The sequence below is a fragment of the Coturnix japonica genome, chromosome 5 (assembly GCF_054131305.1).
Source record: "Coturnix japonica strain WE chromosome 5, WE-NBRP24, whole genome shotgun sequence".
Classification (NCBI taxonomy): Eukaryota; Metazoa; Chordata; class Aves; order Galliformes; family Phasianidae; genus Coturnix; species Coturnix japonica.
The window spans coordinates 55843368-55862892 of record NC_140667.1 but is presented as its reverse complement, the minus strand read 5'-3'; the positions used below and the strand labels follow the sequence as shown (position 1 = coordinate 55862892).

General features: G+C 45.3%; 1 protein-coding gene across 11 annotated transcripts in view; it reads left to right on the top strand.

The window, feature by feature from the left end:
- TOGARAM1 (TOG array regulator of axonemal microtubules 1) overlaps positions 1 to 19525 on the top strand; it is a 30441-nt gene that overhangs the window by 1918 nt on the left and 8998 nt on the right. For 2 of the 11 annotated variants that reach the window (XR_014946206.1, XM_015865900.3), the window contains exons 2-14: positions 6120 to 6276; positions 7450 to 7584; positions 8171 to 8449; positions 9751 to 10004; positions 11122 to 11348; positions 13188 to 13288; positions 15004 to 15093; positions 15484 to 15674; positions 16609 to 16777; positions 17087 to 17218; positions 17919 to 18072; positions 18744 to 18849; positions 19245 to 19480. Coding sequence is in view for 8 of the 11 variants with exons in the window: in XM_015865900.3 (XP_015721386.2) it covers positions 6120 to 6276; positions 7450 to 7584; positions 8171 to 8449; positions 9751 to 10004; positions 11122 to 11348; positions 13188 to 13288; positions 15004 to 15093; positions 15484 to 15674; positions 16609 to 16777; positions 17087 to 17218; positions 17919 to 18072; positions 18744 to 18849; positions 19245 to 19480 (2231 nt within the window). In the remaining 3 variants the exon portion in view is untranslated. Of the gene's footprint in view, positions 1 to 5899; positions 5943 to 6119; positions 6277 to 7449; positions 7585 to 8170; positions 8450 to 9750; positions 10005 to 11121; positions 11349 to 13187; positions 13289 to 15003; positions 15094 to 15452; positions 15675 to 16608; positions 16778 to 17086; positions 17219 to 17918; positions 18073 to 18743; positions 18850 to 19244; positions 19481 to 19525 lie in introns of those variants that run through there. The other 9 variants (XR_014946208.1, XM_085547877.1, XM_085547876.1 and 6 more) reach the window with 8 other exon arrangements.

The following is a 19525-nucleotide window of genomic DNA, read 5'->3' as shown; positions in this document are numbered from 1 at the left end:
AGAATCCTAACCCTAGGGTTAGGCTGAAATAAGGGTGAGGCTGAAATAACGATTCTGCTTGAGCCGTGTTTGGATTGTAGTGTTCAGTGACCATATTGATGTCTGCAAATGGAAGGAATCTTGGAAGAATTGTTCAGGTCCCTTTTAGTTTTGCAGCAGCTCTGTATGTGACATCTAATTTTGGTACCATGAGACCTGGAATGTATGCTGGGGGGTTTAAATGCAGCACTACTCGATCCTCAGTGAATGAGTTACTCCGGAATTACCTGAACTCTTCTTAGAGAATGGAAAACTGTGTGGCAGAGATTTCCTTGGTAACATATTTAGGTGTTCAGGACCTTTTTGTTTAACGTCTTTGCTCATGTGGTTGGATTTCTCCCTGTAAATGGGGAGAAATGCCCAACTTTTCCACCTCTGGAAGGAGAGAGGCAAACAATTCCAGGTCTCTGTTTTGTTGCATGTGTAAAACGCATTTAGGAGTGGTGTGGGCTGAAATGTAACCTGGGAAGGCAGCCACAAAGATGTGGCTGCAAGTCGGGGTGCTGAGGTACTGCTTTGAGGTACTGCTTTGAGGTACTGCTTTGAGTAGGCAACATCCTTGGCTCTGCTACAAGGAAGCCAGTTACGTTCTGTGCTACTTTATAGGTGTAGTGTGAAAACTGTGGCTGCAAATGCCATCCCACAATACCGGGGTGAAAACTAATCTCAGTGCCAAGGACTGGAGGTTGAGGTGTGTGTGTGTGGGGGCTGTTGCCCAGCTCTCCAAGGTGGACGATCCCAGACGCTGTGGGGTGGGAGATGTGTGTTGCCTCCTCCACAGGGCACCTATGGGCAGAAAACAGAAGGGTCTGTGGGTCCGTTTCCTTCCTCTGGCAGCCACTCGGCACAAACCTGTCTGTGTGCCCGCAGATCTCTTTGCAATTATAATTTTTCCTCTTTCCTCCATGGTGACTTCCTCAGTGCGTGCAGTACTGCAGCCTAAAATTACCGCTTTCCTTTTGGAATCGTCTCTATTTTTATGTCCTTGCGTCTAATGCCAGATATATTTCTGCCGTCTATTTTTGCAGAATTAGACCTGAATGGTTTCAGCCTTTATTTGGTAAAAGCATTATTTTGAACAGGGGACTCAAGCTGTGAAGTTAACCACTGTCGCTTTGCTTTCACTGCTGTGCTATAATGTAGGTGGCAACAAAAATACTTCTACAGGGAGAAATACTGTTTGTCATGTTCTGTTTATTGCTTTTTAGAAATAAGTAATTTTTTTTGCATCTAATGACTTATTTCCAAGTCATCCTGCGCCTCCTACAGATGCTCTTTGTTACAGTCTTAGAATCATAGGATGGCCTGGGTTGAAAAGGATGACAATGATCATCTCGTTTCAACCTCCATCTGTGTCACTAACCACCAGACCAGGCTGCCCAGAAAATGCCTGTGTTCAAATCTCTTCTCTCAGCTTTCCAGCTCGTTCTGTTTGCTTCTCACTTCCATTTTGTTTTCTTACATATCAAAGTTGGTAGAAAGCAGATCACAAACTTTGAGGTGTCAGAATTGAAGACCTCATCTGTTGCACTCTGCAAAAGGAGGTACGTTCGTTGCCCTTTTGCACTCTTACTTGCACGGCACCTGAATAACCAGAAACCTCCAAATAACTGGCATTCATTTTGCATTGAAGTGTAACTCCCCTCCACATAGCTTTGTGCGGGTAAGTACCGGCAAGAATGACGCACTTGATGTCGTGTTTGGTAGGATTTGGAAGTTGCCACTTTTGACACTTGGTTTGCTAGTGCAGCAGTTGCTTGAGCAGCCCTGTTGTCAATAGAGAATGTGCCACCAGTTGAGTCTGGAGAGCTGTCCTTATGGCCAGGGACTTCAGTTAGGATGAGGTGAGCTGTTTGCAAGATATCCTTGAGTTCATTTTGCTGGATCTCTATTACTGTAATGGAAGTTTAAACTCAGAGGTTCAGTTAATTAGATTTTTATCTGTTCACCATGGGTTGATGTCTTTGTGCCTTCCCTGCCTTCACCTTCTCTTTGTTCATCAATCTACTGGTAAACGTGTCTACAGAATAGCACAGGGCTGCCCATCTCTATCTGCCTTTCTGATTTGCAGTGCAGTGTTTGCTGGCCTCTTGGTGGTGCTTGTTTGGTTTCATGCATGGCACAAAATTACGTTCATCCACGTAGATATCCTCCCTGCAGACAGTTGAGCTGTGTTCTCCCTTCAGACACACCGGGACTATTGAACTTGGGCACTTCTTCCTGTGCTGGGGACATTCCTTGTTAACTGGAAGAGGTTGCCATAAAGTACTTAATTAAATACAGCCCTTCACCTTGGGGCATTAATAACCAAGGTGTGAGCAGAAAGAAGGGCAGCCCTGTGTCACTTCATAGCTGCCCTCTTTGACTAAGATATATCATGAATGACATTTGCATAGTTGCCTTGTTTGTGTAAATGTAAAAGAATTAATTATTAATTCAAACATTCCTTTGAGATGAGTTTGTTTAAAAATTAACTTTTGGAGTCACTCTGTGGCTGAAAGGAGGCATGGAATGAGTCTTTACAGTTCTTTTTTTTTACTGGTATTTGTGGGGTCGTGTTGCACAGTGATGGTCCAAGGCCACGTCCAGACTGTGCTGATCAGATAAGGGGTGAGGTCAGTGCGTGGGTTAACGGTGCTGGTAGTGGGAAGATAAAGCACGAAGCCTCCAGGGCTTCACAGCCTGCCAGTGATGTTAATTGGTTTGCTGATGGAATGCTGCTCTGTAACCTCTGAGGAGCTTGGAAAGCCTGTCTGTGCGGTACCCATCTGTCAGCCCAGAGCTGTGGGCGATGCTGGTGGTGTTCAGACAGACAGTGTGACTGCGGGCTGCTACAACACAGCCCCACGTGTTGGACTGCATGGCAGCACTGGTGGCTGTGCCAGCAGCTGGCAGCAGGGCTGTGCTGGGCTCTGGGTGCACTCCTGGGGGAAACAGCACACAGCTGTTAAAAAGGCATTAAATAAAGCATGGAAGGCAGCCTCGTTTACTCCATAGCTCTTGTTATTTCTGACAGTGAGCATCCTGTGGTTCAATTGCCTGATTTCACAGCTCAGTGCTTTCCATGTCAGAATGCGAGGCTTCCCATTTAATGGCTGCTCACAGAACCCCAGCGTCCCATTTCTCTTTCTGAGAGCAAAGCCTGGTTTCGTCACATGAAGCACAGCTGTGTGTGTTTCTTGCTGGCAGCTGCACACGCCTGCCTGAACACAGCAGTGAGTGTGTCAGTGCACAGGCCTTGAAGTGGGAGTGCTGGCCCCACTGCGTTAATGGGGCACTGCCTGCTGGGATCTGCAGCTCTGTGGCAGCACCAGTGGAGTGCTTTCATGGGCTGGTAATCGAGTGTGTAATCCCATGAATTCCTTTCCTTTGTATTTCTGCAGGGTCCTGCTGCTTTCTAACCCTGCCCGGGCAGGGCTGGCCTTGTGATGTTCAGTGTTATCTGTAAATTCCATGGAGAAAGAGTCTGAATTTGCTGAAGTCAGTGTTCTTTTTCTGCAAACATTGATGCCTTAAGTCTGCTCTGGTTCCTTAGGAGGGAGTAATTCATTCCCTTCAGAATGAAACCCGGCCATTCCAAAGGAAATGTTTGTGCTCTTTTCTGTGGGACTCGCCATGGGCTGTGAATTATCTGGGTGCTGCCTTTAAGTAACTGCAGTTAACGTGCTACAACCAAATGTGTTGCCTTCTCAGACAGTGTCCTGGCATGTCCTGCTGCTCTTGAGGTTCTGTGACTCAGCTGGAGAACGCTGCTCGGGCAATGAATTCCCCTGTTCCCTTTTGAACTGGAATCTTTCATAACTGCAGATGAAGGAAGCTGTCAGGACAGGAACTCTCTTTGCAATTTGGGCCACAAAAACACTTTAAAAAACCAAAAGCTTTTGCCCTGCTGAGGGCACAAAGACGCTGGTGTGTGCTGGCAGCTCCCACTGATGTTGGTAGCCAGGTGTCCAGTGATGCTGTGAGCAGGGGGTGCTGTGTGCAGTGCACAACGTGCCCGGGTAATTAAAGTGATCTGCTGCTTCCCCCTGCAGAACAGACGTGCTGTGGGTTACTGCTCCTGCTGCTGGGAGCTGTGCCCTTGGCTGCAGCAGCACTGGAACATTCTCCTGAAGCTCTGAACTATGTTGTACGTTGTGTGTGTTATGTTCACATAACTCACAGTTTGACGGTGTGTGGGATTCCTCCTTGAGCTGTCAGTCCCTGGCAGATGAGCTGTGCTTTTTCAAGGATGCTGAACTGTTGTTCTGTGCTTGTGCTGTGCTCCATGTTTGCCCCAGGTGGGTGCTGCTGGTGGCTGCTGGCCCAGCCCCATGCAGTTGCTGTGCATGGAGGGGCTGTGGCAGCACAGTGCCCTGGGCTGGTCAGCAGCGCTCTGACTTGTGCTGGGCTCTGCTGCACTGGAAATAAAGTCAGCATGAAAGATCTGGGGGTTCCCTTCTCCAGGATCTGTCTGCTGCAATGAAAACTCTGGTGGCCTTAGGTCTGCTTTATTTCCCACTGCCCTGCATGTCCGTGTATGGCACATCTATTCTCTGTAATTACAGTTTGTGTACAAGAACACAGACAGCTTTTATTCTTGCAGCTGGAATTGGAGCTCCTGAGCAAAGCTGTACAGGCACTTCAGCATCATGTTGTTTGTTCTTTCTGCATATATTGGCTTGTGTGCATGGAAAGGCATCGGTACTTTGTGCAAGTCACGCACCTGTGTCCAGGCCGACAGATAAAATGCTGTTAAACTCCTGTCTGCAGGGGTGGGAATTGGACTCAATGATCTTGGAGGTCTTTTCTAACTGGAGTGATTCTGTAGCTGTGTGGATGCTGAGTTCTCTTTTGCCCTCACCTGTACCAACCTGAAGCAGATCGCTCTGCACGTTGGCGGCTGTCTCTCATGTTAAAGTAAAACCAGCATCCTTCAGGACACCTGATGCTGCTGTCACAGTGATGGAAGGATTGTCCTCAGTCTGTGTCCTGTCACCTCAATCTGTTCCTTTTTCTTCCCAAAGCTTCATGTTCTCCACTCCAGTCTTACTAAAGCATCTCATACCTGCTGGGCTCCTCCTGCTGTCTGCCATTGAGGAGGGGATCTGGACCGATCTCTGTATTTCAGCTCCTTAAGTTTCCTTTCACTGCCAACCTTAAACCAAACTTTTAGGCAGTGAACAGTTTTAAGTGGTCTGATCTCTGAAACCCAGTTAAAAAGTGCAGTGCTGCACTGAAACTGTCTTTCAGGGAGGAAGATGTTGATATCCAGTTTTCAACTTTAGAGCGTTGCAGTGGCTTTGCTTACAAAGCTTCAGATGATTTTGCCCTGTATGAGCAGCCCAGCTCCCACATGGGGCTGCTGCCAAATGGCTGCTTCGTTTCTGTGCTTGTTGTCAGCAGGGATGTGTGTGAGTTACTGTGTGCCTTGTACGGGAGGAGCACGGCCACAGCGAGCAGTTAGAGCAGGGGGATGTAAAAGCATGAGTTTAGTTTGCCAAGAGGAGTCTCTCTGTAGGGCTTGGAGATGTAGTTTCTTTTGGCTTATGATTGTCTCTTGTGTTGGGAATCTGCCCCTTGAAGGGACCTGGGGTCTCCTTTCCATTGCTGACTGTATCGTTCCAAGCTGTCCTGCTGGTTCTCATTGCAGGGTGCTGGTAGTGCAGCATACAGCCTTTGGACTCCATCTGAAGCAAGCTGCTTTCACAGCTCAAATAGCCGCTGTCTAGTTAAAGATTTCATGTGCATAAGTCAAAACGTTAGTATTTAAACCTTAAAAATGATGAATAGCACAACTTTTTGTTTCCATTTTTTTCTTGAACGTGCAATGTTGACCTGTGGGAGTGAGAATGGGAAACCCACAGCTGCTTTCTCCTAGGTATGAATCCTCCAGTACCAGCAGTCTGGGATTATCTGGGCAGGTAAGCTGTGATGGGTGCTTTGTGGCCGCAACTCCACTGCTTGCGGTTAGCAGAGGAGCTCCCAGCGCTGTGTTGGCAGGTGAGGGGGCAGTGGGGCCTCGTGGGCAGCATGCAGTGCCATGAGAGAGCAGCCTGCTCACACACACCTTCATTTCTTTGTATTCCTTTCTCCTGCAGATCTCTTCATCCAGAGAGTCTCTCCATTCTCCAAAGCTGCAGTCCCCTCAAGGAGCTCCAGGCAGCGATGAGTTGCTTTTTAGTAGAAGAAGGCCATCAAAAAATTCATTACAGAATAGCGTAGATTTTAATTCTGAGCATTCTTCCCTTTGTGCTGGTGAGTACTAATGTGAGTACATGTCTCATCTGCCATTTGCAGACAGGTTGATAATGACCTGAACTGAAACGAGTACGGTTTATTGCCTGCAGCTGTTGGTTTTGCTCTGGGGTGTCGTGCACAGCAAGGAGCTGCAGAGCGGGCACAGTGTGATGTGCAGCCCCTTCTCCTCAGGGCAGTCACAGCATCTCAGCATCTGGCCCTGTTCTCCAGCCCTGCTGTACACACACACATCCACCAGATCTAATAGCTCCATCAGAGCTTATGGGTCTGCCTTTTTTGCAAATAGTGCCGCCATACTTCACAGTGAGTTCAAACAGTGTTAGTGTGCTTATGTGAGCAGATGTATCAAACAAGTGGGCTCAGGAGGTCCCTGAGATACACCAGCCTTTCAGTACCTAATGGGAGCTTATTAACAGGAGGGGAGTCAATTGTTTGAGAGGGCAGATACCAGCAGGACAAGGGGAAATGGTTTGAAGTTGAGGGAGGGCAGATCTAGTCTGGATGTCAGGGGGAAGTTCTTTACTGTGAGAGTGGGGAGGTGCTGGAACAGCTGGTATCGAGCTGTCTGAAGAGGGAGCTTCAGAGGTTGTTTAAAGGAGGAAAAGTGTCATGTTTATGAAAACCAACGCCATAAAAGGTTTTTGGTGTAGGACTGCATTTAATTTATGCTAACAGCGCCAGCTTAGTGGTTTGTATTTGGGTAGTAAAGAAGCACATGAAGAGGCTGGGCAAGACCAAGCCTGCCTTGTTCTCTCCCCTTGGCAGTGGCTGCATGCTGTGTGTTCTTTGAGCAGTGCTGACATGTGGAACGCAGAGTTTCCTCGCAGTTACACTGAGAGTGGTATTGCTGTAAAGAAACTGGCTGTGTTTGGGGGTTTTAAGGTGTGGTCTTCCTTCTCATATATTTAAACAGCTGATGGTGGGTTCTTTGTGAGCCCCTCATGCTCTCAGAGTGGGGAAGTGCCCTGGGAGAGCAGCCAGGCGTTTCTCTAGCTTGTGTCTATGAGGAGGATTAGGAGGTTGCTTAGAAACTCTTGTATTTATCACATAGAGACTGGTTGGTTTATATGAAATCACCGTGTCTTCATTTGCTATTAAATATTATATACGTTTTTGTTAGACGCCATCTGTTAAGTATTTATCTTATTAATTGTGCTTTCCTTCTGAAAGGTGCTGTGGGTTCTCATCAGCCACATATTTCAGGGAGATGTGGAACGCTTGGATGCACACAGGCACGTGGGAAGAGTGGTAGTGTGGACTCTGCCTTACAGCTGTTGGGATTAAATAGCGGCCAGCAAGACAAAGGTATTTGGATTTTAGCTGTATCGTAGGGCATGGTGTGTTACTTGGGAAGTGTCTCACTTTCTCTGTGCTGACTGAAGAAATAACAACTCTGATACATTCTTCTGTCCCTATTCAGAATCTTTCCATTTTTGTTCTGCTGGTTTCTAGGAGAAAACAGTGTCTGAAGGTTTTTTCAAGGAAGTATCGCTCAAAATGTCTGTGCTGTATTTGTATTCTTGGGTCACTGAAGTTTGAAAGTTGCCTTCAGTGCTGTGCAGTGCAGGCTTGGAATGCAGAACAGCGAACAACAGAGCTGTGTTCAATCTGCTTGAATGGTTCTTCCCTTTGAAGTGTAATTCTTTATACACATGCCTGCAAAGCAGCTTAGGCTCAGGCTTGGTTGACCAAACGCAGACAGGGAATGGATGTTGTGAGGGAGAACACAGTTTGCCAAATGAAGTTAGCTGATCTGTCTGCAGTTAGTTGGGTCAAATGCCACCCTTTAGTTTTGACTGTGCAGAGAGTGTGTTATTTCCTTACAAATTATTGTTTTAATAGCTGTCACGGAGGGTAATTACCACAAATAGTGCTCTTTTACTTTGCTCAGTTTGTGCCAGCCTGAATTTTTCCAGCAAGACCGAGCGAGGTGTTTGCAGTCCAGCAGAACATACGGCATCCTCACATGGCACTACTGCAAACCAGGGGGCCTTCATCCTGCCCTCCTATCCTCTGGCATCACCTGGGAGCAGCCCCAAGCGCCTCTCCTCTCCAGCTGAGTCCCCGAAGAAGTCACAAGAGAACACCATGAGCTTCTCAAACTCCTGGCCTCTTAAAAGCTTTCAAGGGCTGCACAAACCGAGTTCTCAAAAGCCAAGAGATGGTGCAGGTAGGAGTGCTGTTAGTATACCGAGAACTGATTTCACATTGCCTTTTGAAGTGACTACAAGGAGTAGTCAGAAAACTTACATTGCCAGGTAAACAGGGAGTCACACAGTGCTCTGTCTGTAAGTGTGAGAGTTTTACAGCTCATCTCACTGGAGGCTTCTTTTTAAAAGTATCATCTTTGTGTATCAGTAGATTTAAATACTGACAGGTTTCATCCCTTTTGTCTTTACATATATGGGATAAAAGATAACACGCAGTGGCTCTGCTTTTCTTATTGGGGATGTTATCAGCAGGAAGCTCACCATCAAACTAAAACAAAATTAGACCCCAAAATGTAGCACTTCTGAAGAAAGCCTTGTTACTTCCAATGTTCCAAACGATGCAGGTACAAAGAAGTTGTGCTCGTTGTGTTTTGCCTTTTTACCTCTTTATTTGCAGCTGGGAACCTGCATGTCAGATTTCCAGCACTTAGGAAAGCTCTTTAAATTCTGTTTACAAAAAGCCCCCTCTCCAGTGGGTGGAATCTGTGCTCATTCCATCCCAATTTATGCTGACGGCTAAAGGAACAGGCTGCTCTTTGTGCTCTGATTTCTGTCTCTGGAGGCCCCACACATACATCATGTTAACCTTGAAAGAATCGTAAGCTTATTTAGTTACAGTTATGTAAGCAATTTACCTGGTTTCTTTTGAGTGCTTAGTAAAGGCAGTCTTCTGGTAGCTTAAAATGACTTCAGTATCTGCTGAACTTAAATTGATGCCCCCCAATCATGAAGCATGCTTCCTTTAAGCAAAATTACACTTTCCACATATTATTTTACACTGTTTAAAAGCAGTTTGTTCTGAGTTTCATCTTCATTGAGACTCTTATTTCTGCACATACATAGAAGGTTCCTGAATTAACTCTTTGGAAGCCATCTGTCCTTTGAATGTACAGAAAACTTTTATCTTGAATGTGTTTGTTAATCTCTGGATGATTTTCTCTGTCATTTTATGTCATTCTGTTTCTTCAGGGTAACTTTATTGTTGTTGCAGCCACTTATGGTAGAATTTGTCAAAGCACCGCTCTTATTTTCTTGTTGTTTTTAGAAACATTTGCTGGTACTCAGCCTGACTGCATGTTCTCAAAATGTGTTTCTAGTAGTAAGTACAACCAAGTACATAAGTGTGTTTGAGCAATAACACTCACCTCATTTCAAAGGTGGGTTTCTCATGTCAGATAGCAGTGAGGTGTGTGGTTCCTTCTGGGCAACACTGTGTCCGTGCTCTTTCCAAAGGACTGACATCTGGCTCTGTCTTATCCAGGGCAGAACTTGCAGGAGAAGCATTCTCCTCTGCAGCTGAAGCCCACGTTGGTGAGACACCCCGCGTCCCGCCGGGGGCTGGCTGGGAGCAGCAGACCTGTGCCCCCCATCCTGCGCCTTGCCAGCCCACTGCCCAGCAGGGCACAGGGGGGAGCCGAGCAGTGTGAGGACACCTGGATGAATGAAGAGAGCAGGAAGCTTGCGGCTGATCTGTCAGAGCTGAGTGTTGATGACGAGGAGGTGGACCAAGAAGAGGTTTGTTTATGTGTGATTCAACACGCTTTTCCAATTGATGGATTATAAGCCAGAAAATAATATGTGTTTCTGACTCAAACTGTTTGACACTGTCATCAGTGCAGCAGATCTTCAGTGAGGTACCATTGGGTGTCTGGCAGAAGCCAGGTAAAGCAGTAAATGTAGATTCTGGAGTACACTCACTGTGCTTCTTCCAGGCATCTTAATTTCACTTCTCAGTGCTGAGGTTTTCAGTTACTGTGGCACTGAGGCAGAACAGCAGCCCTTTGTGCAAATTCTTTTGGTATTGAGGCTTCACTGTGAATTTCACATCAGCTTTAAAATAATGATTTCTTTATTTAGAAGTAAGGGCCCCAGATCACTCAAAACTTCATTGATGAAGGGTGCTTTGGACTCTAAGCTTCCTTAGCCTCCCAGGTCCACTGAAGCAGGCTGGCTGTGGTACTCAGCACTTCCCAGCTCTCTCAGAATTCAGTTGTTTTTTTCATTGTGTAAATGAGAGAAACTGGTGTGAAGCCGGATGAGCGTGATGCCACCTGCATCTGTTTCACACAGCATCAATATGTTTGACTTCAGGCTTCTGCTCTGTTTGGGGGGGGCTTGTGCCTGTCCCTAACACTGTGCCTGCTGCTGGTGAGGGATCCTGGTGCTGCCTCTGCTGCTCAACAGCCTGAATTGCTCTGCACTGACCTCAAACGTAGTCAGATGCCACAGAGCCGTGACAGATTGCTTCCAGAGGTGGTCAGCTGTGTCTGCCTTGTCTGAAGCAGTGCTAATTACATGAGAAGTGTTGGTATTCTGTACGGTTGTGTTGTGTGCAGTCCTTCCCCATGCATTTGTTCTTAATTCTGTCACAATTGATAGAAATTGTTCAACTCTCAAATTCTGCCCTTCGTCCCCATGCTTCTAAGAGCAGTGGCACTTTGTGGCTACACTTTGCAGTCTTCTTCCATCCTGTATTCATTACTGAAAGTACTTTGAGGTGCTGAACAGGCAAGGGAAGAATTCAGTGCCACACGCCCCAAACTGCTATTGAATTGACAGTCATAATTTCTTTTGCTTTTTTCCTCTGCAGTCATTAAAACATGGTCTTCTTTTATTTTCCAATCCTGCTTAGATGCAGAGTTCACTCAGATCTCTACGAAACAGCGCAGCTAAGAAGAGGGCACAGCTAAGCAGTAACTTTTCAGAACTTGACAGCCCTGATTCTGCTCTCAAGCTCAGTCAGTCTGCAGATGCCCCTTCTCATGCTTCCTCCCCAAGCTCCTGTAGTGAAAGTGGAGCTCACAGCCACGAGTCTCTGACCTCGCCTGTATCCACGGTCCATCAGAGAAGGAGAGTAATGTGAGTAGTACTTACATGTTAACTCTGCTCCAAGAGTGTCTCACACAATCCCTGCCGGTGTTAGTTAAATATTAACAGGGTTGGAATCTCTGATTCATCTTTTCAAGGAAGCTGCAATGCTTAATAACTTGATTTTTATCTGGGAATTATTTCCCAACCTGAAAAAACATCGCTTTGTGCCATTGCTGGTTAATGATATTCTAGTTTGTGTTGGTTTTTAATTGGTAAGAGTCCCGTGGTGCAGTCACAGTAACACAGCACAGCTGGTGTAAAGCATTGGCAGTGGCAGTAAATGTTTTATTAAGACTTCAACCTGTCGCAGGAGTGATGTGAACCGTAACAGAAACAAATGAGTGCGAGGGAGCATGGGTTAAGAGGATGGCTAAAGGCTGCTTGCCTGGATGTCGATGTGGGCATGTTTTTGGGGTTTATTGGTTGGGTTGTTTTTGCAATGAAAGGAAAACAACATGGGTGAATCTTATTATTGCAAATCATGAGCTGCTTCCATTTCATAACCCGTTTTAAAGAAATGAAAATGTCTTTTGTGAAATCTTACAAATTCTGCAGTACAGAATCTCCTTTTCTGCCTCAGGAGCCCAGGATAAAGTCTGTTCTGAAGAGACCTTTTATCTTAGCAGAATAGGAGAGAAAAGAGGAGATATACAAAAGAAAGGTTATTAAATGTGAAAGGGGACTGAAATGATTCTGAAACAGTGAAGTCTCTGAACTCATCTAGGTGTACCTACCCTCTCTGTATGTGTTAGTGCTGGATTACAGCTTTTAAAATAACATGTGATATTGATGGAATACACGAAATGTCAGGGCTACAACCTGCTGCGTGCAATGTGCTTCCAAGTCAGGTTTTGTCCAGGACGCTTCTGATGGAGCCCACATTCTGGACAATGTGCCGTATCCATTTTTGTGTGGCACACAAATTAATGTTTTACAGCATGCAGAGTTCTGGAATGCTGAGCTGGTAACAAAGAAGTGACTTCTGGCAGGAAGGCTGAACTTGTAGACATGACAGACTATATCCCAAGGGCTTAAAAAGCCTTGGAATGTTCAGAGAACTTGCAGTTAGGTCAGGTGCAAGCTTGCCTGTGTTAGAAAGGGGCATTGGCTGACCCTAAAATCAGGGCAGCTGGGCAACCAGACTGTGGGCTGCCTCTGTGTATTTGCTTTTAGAAGTATCAGCTTATTCACCAATAAAGCACCGTGAGCAGAGGGAGCACGATTCTCATCATAGGGATATCTCGGAAGGGTGCAAGTCTTCCATTTGTGTGTGGTTTGGTGCTTGTGTTTGGTACATGTTGGTTCTTTACTGCTTAACAGAGCAGAGCACTGGGGTGAATCATCTTCAGTATTCAAACACATTGTTTTTAAAAAGGGGTGTCAAGGTGGTGCTGTAGATAACAGCATTTTCCTGGGGAACATCTGTCTGCTACAAACAGAGCTGCAAACAGCTCATTCCTCATAGCCTCAGGGTGCTGGGTTTGTGCCCTGGCTCTCCTTGCCAGATTGGAACCAGCAGCATCAGTCCTTTAGGCCAAATGATTCTTAGCTTTTTGAATTTATGCTCCCAGTGTAAGGCTGACCCTTATGGGTCGTCTTTATGCTGTTCTTCATAATGGACCTGCTCACCAAGTTATTTCTACTGAATTCATTTTCATTTTCTACTCAGCGTGAGCTCTTGTAGAAGTATTCTGGAAATGTTTGCCTACTGGGATCGCTGGGGAGCACAAACTGGAATCTCTGGATGCATTTGCTGGGAAGTGTTATTTAGTTTGGCTCTGACCGGCACAGAATTGTATTTCTAAAATGTCTTTTGTATTGTAACAGGTCGGACACCTTTCCACAGCTGGGAAGTAAAGCACAGCCTGCAAGAATCTCGTCAGCGAGGAGCGGAGATGTGAATGTGGCAGAACAGAACTCCAGCCCAGGTATTTCACTGTGCTTATGAATGTTTTCCCTGCCTCACCAACGTGACAGAAGAGTCAGTTGATTTCATTTTACGTGTTCTTGCTTGTTCAATTAATTCATGTCCTTTGAGCGCTTAAGACGAGGTAATTGCTAGACAGTATGTGGTCAAGTTGAGGTTATGCTGTGGAACAGCAAGCAAGGAGAGGCTTAAGGATTTCCTCCTTTCTGTGTCATGATAAATGGTGTTAATGGAAATGCTGCCTGTGAGTACATCCACTTCAAAATTCATAAGTGTATAGCTTGTGAATTCATTGGGTACCAGCAGAGGAGACTAGGAAGGGTCAGAAGGTTGCAGGCAGCTAATTTCCTGGTAGGAGACTGAATTGCAGTGATGGAAATACAGGTAACTGCGGGTTTCTGTCATGGGCAGAAATCAATTGCTTATGATTATGTATGTTTAATCAATTCAGGTTCAGTTAGAAGATGTTTCCTTAGAGAACAGACAAGTGGGAGCCGTGCTCCTGAAATCCTTCTGTTCTTTCTGCCCAGTGACTCCGTGATGCAGCTCCCCACAGCTCAGCAGCTGGGCATTTTTCCACCCAGGTTACAGGTGTGGTGTGATTAAGGCTGGGGGGGCATCATACAGGCCTGAATTTGCCATCCCAGTCGATCAATCCTTGTCACAATACTGACAGGCTTTTTTCTGTAACTGAGGTTAATGCTTCTTGTTTTAGATAAAGCTGTTTTCCTCTTTTTCAGGATAAACTAGAAAATAGGTTTGTCAAGTAACAGCTGAAGTTAGAAAGCAAACATTGCGTACAGTGATATGTACTGAGGTTAATGATTTTTGCATTCCTTACATGAAAAGATCTTCTGTGAGAAGTTAACCTTCAGTGTAACATAACAAGCAGCACATTTATCTTGCTTACTGAGCTGGCTGCTCGGTAGGAATGCGCAGTGCTGGACCTCCTGTGGAGGGCTGCCTCTCTGCTGTACTGATAAGGTCAACCTAATACCTGTGCAGCCAACTGCTGGAAAGTCTTTTACTTCCCCTGCTGCCTGGCCTTGGCCCATCTCACACGTCAGAGCTCAGGACGCTCCCAACTTCCACAGCGGGACCTGGAGAATTCCTGAAAATCAGTTTGGTGTTCAACCAAACTAGACTGAAGTTTTTTTTCTCACACTGAACCTGAATTCCCCTTGCTGGAACTTAATCCCATTACTTTTTGATTTCACTTCAGAGAATTCGAATCTCTTCTTAATGCAAGCAGCCACTTTGAGGCTGGATGTGGCTCTGGGCAGCCTGGGCTGCTGGTTGGTGACCCTGCACACAGCAGGGGGTTGGAGCTGGGTGAGCACTGTGGGCCTTTGCAACCAAGGCCATGCTGTGATTCCAGTGTTCAAGAGGCATCTGGACAGGGAGCTAGGAGATATGGTTTAGTGGTTTTCTATAGGTATGGTAAAGGGAGGACAGTTGGACTAAGTGATCTTATAGCTCCTTTCCAACCTTGTGATTCTTTGATTCTATGATCTTTTCTCATACGTGCTTTCCATCATCTGAAGTTACTGATGTTTGGTAAAGCCTGCGAGTGTCAGTAACTTGAAAATAGGTCGATACATGAAAGTCATAAATTGGAATGTCAGTGTATGGTGATACTTGGGAAGAATAAAAGATGTACTGAGGTGTGAGCGTCCTTCCTGTGTGCAGTGGGTGATTTTGTGTTCTCTGCTGCAGTGTTGGCGTGCAGCTCCCAGCAGCTGAGCAGCCCAGGTTCCGTTTCACCCCGTGCGCTGTCTGAAGATGCGGTTGAAATCGTTGGTAAAGGTATTAAGAGAACTAACATAGCTCCCACATCTCGTGTTTTTGAAGTGGTGGAAAGTACACTCTTGTAAAGAGGCAGGGGGAGAAACAGATCCTTAAGACATTGTAGATTTTAAACAGTCTGCAGTTTAAATGAATAGAGCTGTGCCTGAAGGTTCTGCAGTTACTGCTTGTGGTGTTCCGTTCTAACAAGAAAATGGCAGCAGATCATGAAGGTGGTTTTTGCTTCTAGCCCAGCCTGCCCTCAGCTGTGGGCATCCCTCCTGCGTGGTGGGATGAGGTAGAATTACCTGTGGCTGGAATGACAGACAATGCTTTTGTCTAATGGAATTAATTTTGTTTTGCCTTGTTTTTTTGCTGAGTTCTGCTGAATGGAATAACTGCTTTGGTCAGGGTGTGACACATCGTGCCTTCCAGGGGTGTTTGGAAGTCCTCCTCCTGCACAAACACAGAGCCAGACTGTGACGAGTGTAGAGAATGGAGATGACCAGTCTGTGCAGGAGCCTGAGCCGTCGCCGGGATTCTGCAGGAGAAGCATCCAGCACAGCAGTGCTTCCCACTGCCATGTTGGAAAGGAGAAAGAGGTACAATCTTAGGACTATTATACTGTCTCACTTCCTGTTTTAGTATGTGTGAATACAGCAGAATACCCCCATGTTGTGGTGGACAGGATTTTGATTACTCACAGCTCAGGTAACTTGTAACAGAATGCGAATCCTCTCATTGCAGTTATTTGTGGGGTTCCATTGTAAGGTGGAGACTAAAGCTGGATTAACAAAGCGATGCATTTGTGAACGTGTGGTTGGCTGTGTGTGCAATGCTGCACTGGCTGTTTATTTTGTAGATGATAACCAGGGCACAGTCATTTTCTTCTGATGTTTGCAGGGTGTTACATCAGACCTATAAGGACTTCCGTATTATTCAGTGTTATTTCTCTAACAGTTGTTAGATAAAGATTGGGTTATGTTTCTATGTAATACAACTTACTGCAGTGTCCATGTACTTTAAGTCAGGCAGCAGCGTGGGGTCATTGTTGATTGCTGGCAACATAGCAAATAAATTTGATCTTCTTGGCATGGTCCGGAGGGAGCTTGTGTTTGCACCTCAAACAGGCTCCTGCAAGCAACACCAATTACCAGTACTGATGGTACCAAATTAAGTGAACTGCACAAAGTGTTTGTGTGATCCTCTGACATTTTAGATTAAAAGAATGAGGATCTTTTTAAGCACTGTAGAGTGTTTAGAGCTCCACTAATGTTTGCTGGTAGTTCAGCATTGGATCTTGAGACTCATTTTCAAGGCTGTGCTGGGGCCGGAGCGAGGCTCTGAGCTGTATTTGCTGTCCTGGATGAATGATGAGCAGTTACACCAGACTGTGCTCTGGTGACTTAGATTTTAGGGAGCAGCACAAGGCTGATAGAGAGATGGCAGACTTCTCCTTAGAAGCCTTAGGCTTGTTGGGTAGCTTTGTGCTTTCTATCAGATTTTGTATCACAATAGGCTCGTTACTTTCTGTAGGTAAAAGTGACCATGTCAAAATCTGCCCAGGATAAGATGAGGCAGAAGAAAAAGGAAAGAAGAGAACAAAGTCACAAAGAATATCAGGAAGTCAAAGACCTTGAAGAAAAGGAAAGAAGTCCTTCGGAAAGACTGAACCTGAATGAACCTGAGAGCGCAGCAACTGACAGTGAGCACTGGTTTTGTGTTAAACTGCTAATGTGCTGTTAAACACTGCTGAAGTGGAAGTTAAAATCCTGTGATAGTTACTAAAAATGGTGTCTGTTCAGTGTGACAGAAGGTATCACTGGAAGGAATGCTAAACCGCAGGTGATTCTTTACTCATTTGCATTAGAGTGTGAGTAGTGCAGAGTGGGGCACTTGCAGAAACATTTGGAATACTGTAGTCAATAAAGATCTCAAAAACAGAGGAGGATTGGAAGCTGTTTTTTCCTTTTGCTGATCTGCTGTGGTTGTCATTTTGACGTTTGTTTTGTAGAGTTAAATGTCGATGGGGATATATTGGCACCATCAAGAAGCTCGTCACAGTCGTTAGAAAATGTTGCCCTGAATCCTTCACTAAGAACATCCAGTTTGAAGAAGACAAAACGTTCAGCCCTGCTGGACTCTGGTAAGCTCTTGCATTAAATGACATATAAGGACTGATAAAATATTTGGGTATGTGGAGTGGAGCGTTTCCAGGGCGCGGTTGGTTTAGTAGGACTTGTTTGTGCCATGGATTGCCTGGGATCCTTTGGGAGGTTACTGTGCTGGGGACGATTGTGAAGGAGATCAGAGCTCATCACTGTCCTTGGAAATGATTTGCATCTAAAATTTGGTAGGAAGGTGTTTGCAATGTGAGAGGGTTTTTTTCTTGGCTCAGCAGCTTCAGTGATGCAAGGTATTATCAGCTAATGGACTCTTGCAACCCCTTCCCAGAAAAACATGTCTGGGAGCATCTTGTCACTGCGATGCCTTCAAAATACACAGCAGAAGCCTCATCAAACAGGCTCCTGTTGGTGGCAGTCAGAGCTCTAGAGGTTCTCAGGTGACTCTAAGTTTTGCCCTGTTGGTCTTGGCACGTTGTGCATCGGCTTTTACCTGAAAGGTGCTACATTTGTGTTTGGGACTTTTTGAACTGATGGTTATGTACAAAATAACTGATTCACATCTCCTGAACGATGGATGTTGTGACTGGGAAAACTCTTTGAAAATCTGGTCCCTTTGTGGCAGCAATCTAAATACAAAAAGCTCGAGGTGTGTTTTCTTCCCATGGATGAACTGTTTCCTTGCTGTTGCTCAGTGTGTTTGATGGCCTCCTGACTTTGCAGATGAAATTCCTCTTGGGCTTCGAGGGCGCTATAAGGACCGGACCCCGTCGGTCACACACAGCCCTGAAGTAATGGATCCATCAGAACTAGAGCCCTTTGCAAAACCAGAGGCAGCCCTGACAGAAGCTCTGGCACTCCTGGCTGATGACGACTGGTATGTGCAGACTCCTTATCCACAACCCGCTGCACTGTGTAAGGCTTTCTTTTTGATAACTTGCCTTTAAAAGCACTGCCAGGTGATGACAACATCAAATGCAAGAAAAGATTACAAGTGATAGGTGAGAAGAATTTTATTTTATTAATTCAAATCGGAATTAAGCTGCTGTTAACTCCAGGTGGAGCTGTGCTGTCCTGCTCATTGCAGGGCAGCTGGTCTGGGTGGCCTTTGAAGGGCTCTTCCAACTTCAAGGATTCTATGAGATGAATTACTCTAACTCAAATGCTGTAAGCGAGGGCCTCATATTCAGGCTTTCAGAAATGTTTAGAATCCCTTCTTGTCATTTCCTGTGAAATATGGAGCTTCACCGATTATCTGACTGGCACAATGGGGCTACAGTGCTGTTCCTCTGTTTTATTCTATGGGGAAAGTACTCCTCTAATTGCCACCACTGTGAGCAGCGGGCAGGACTCAAAGAGATGAGTACGTTAAAGTAGCCCTGCTGCCACATTAAAGGGACAACTTACCTCAAAAGAATTTTCCATGTTACGCATCCCTGCTTTATTCTGCAGTGTAACTTGTTTGCTATTTGGTCTCCGTCATTCTGCTTTCATTTCTTTTGTGAGACGTTTGTGAGGGTTTTGAATTTAAATGTTCTCTTGGCACAGGGAGAAGAAGATTGAAGGTCTGAACTTCATTCGGTGCCTGTCTGCGTACCACACAGCTGTTCTGACTGGGAAGCTCCATGAAACGAGTTTGGCTGTGGCTCAAGAGGTTAAATTTTAATAGCAGAATATTTCACTGACTATGTGTGTATATAAATACGTGTATTTTATAGCTGTGAGATACGCTGGAGTGAAATGCGATGTTCAGCTATGATTCGTTTTCCTCTGGCTCACAAGGATGAGTTTATAGTTCAGCAGAGCAGCTCATGCATTAGATACCAACAGTTTATTTCATTTGCTAAAAGGCTGAAAAGATTTACAGCGTAACTTGATAACATTTTTGAGTGCATGTGTTTTAATTCTCACACGTTGTGAATCGAGTTAGAAATGTTATTTCTCAGTTGCTTTTGAAGTTGCTTAGAAAGGGAAACGTGAAGCTTTTCTTATTTTACATTTCTTTTATAAACATTATTCATTGTTTGTTTGGGTTTTTCCTGTGTGCAGGTCAAGAATTTACGCTCAGGTGTTTCTCGAGCTGCTGTGGTCTGTTTAGGGGATTTGTTCACCTACCTGAGAAAGAGCATGGATCAAGAAGTAGATAATACAGTAAAAGTCCTTTTGCACAAAGCTGGGGAATCCAACACATTTATAAGGGAAGAGGTAGACAAAGCACTGAAGGCTATGGTTAATAATGTGACTCCAGCACGTGCACTTTGTTCTCTTATAAATGGAGGGCAAAGGTAATTCTTACAAAGACTTTATAAAGAACTAACTTACCAATAGAT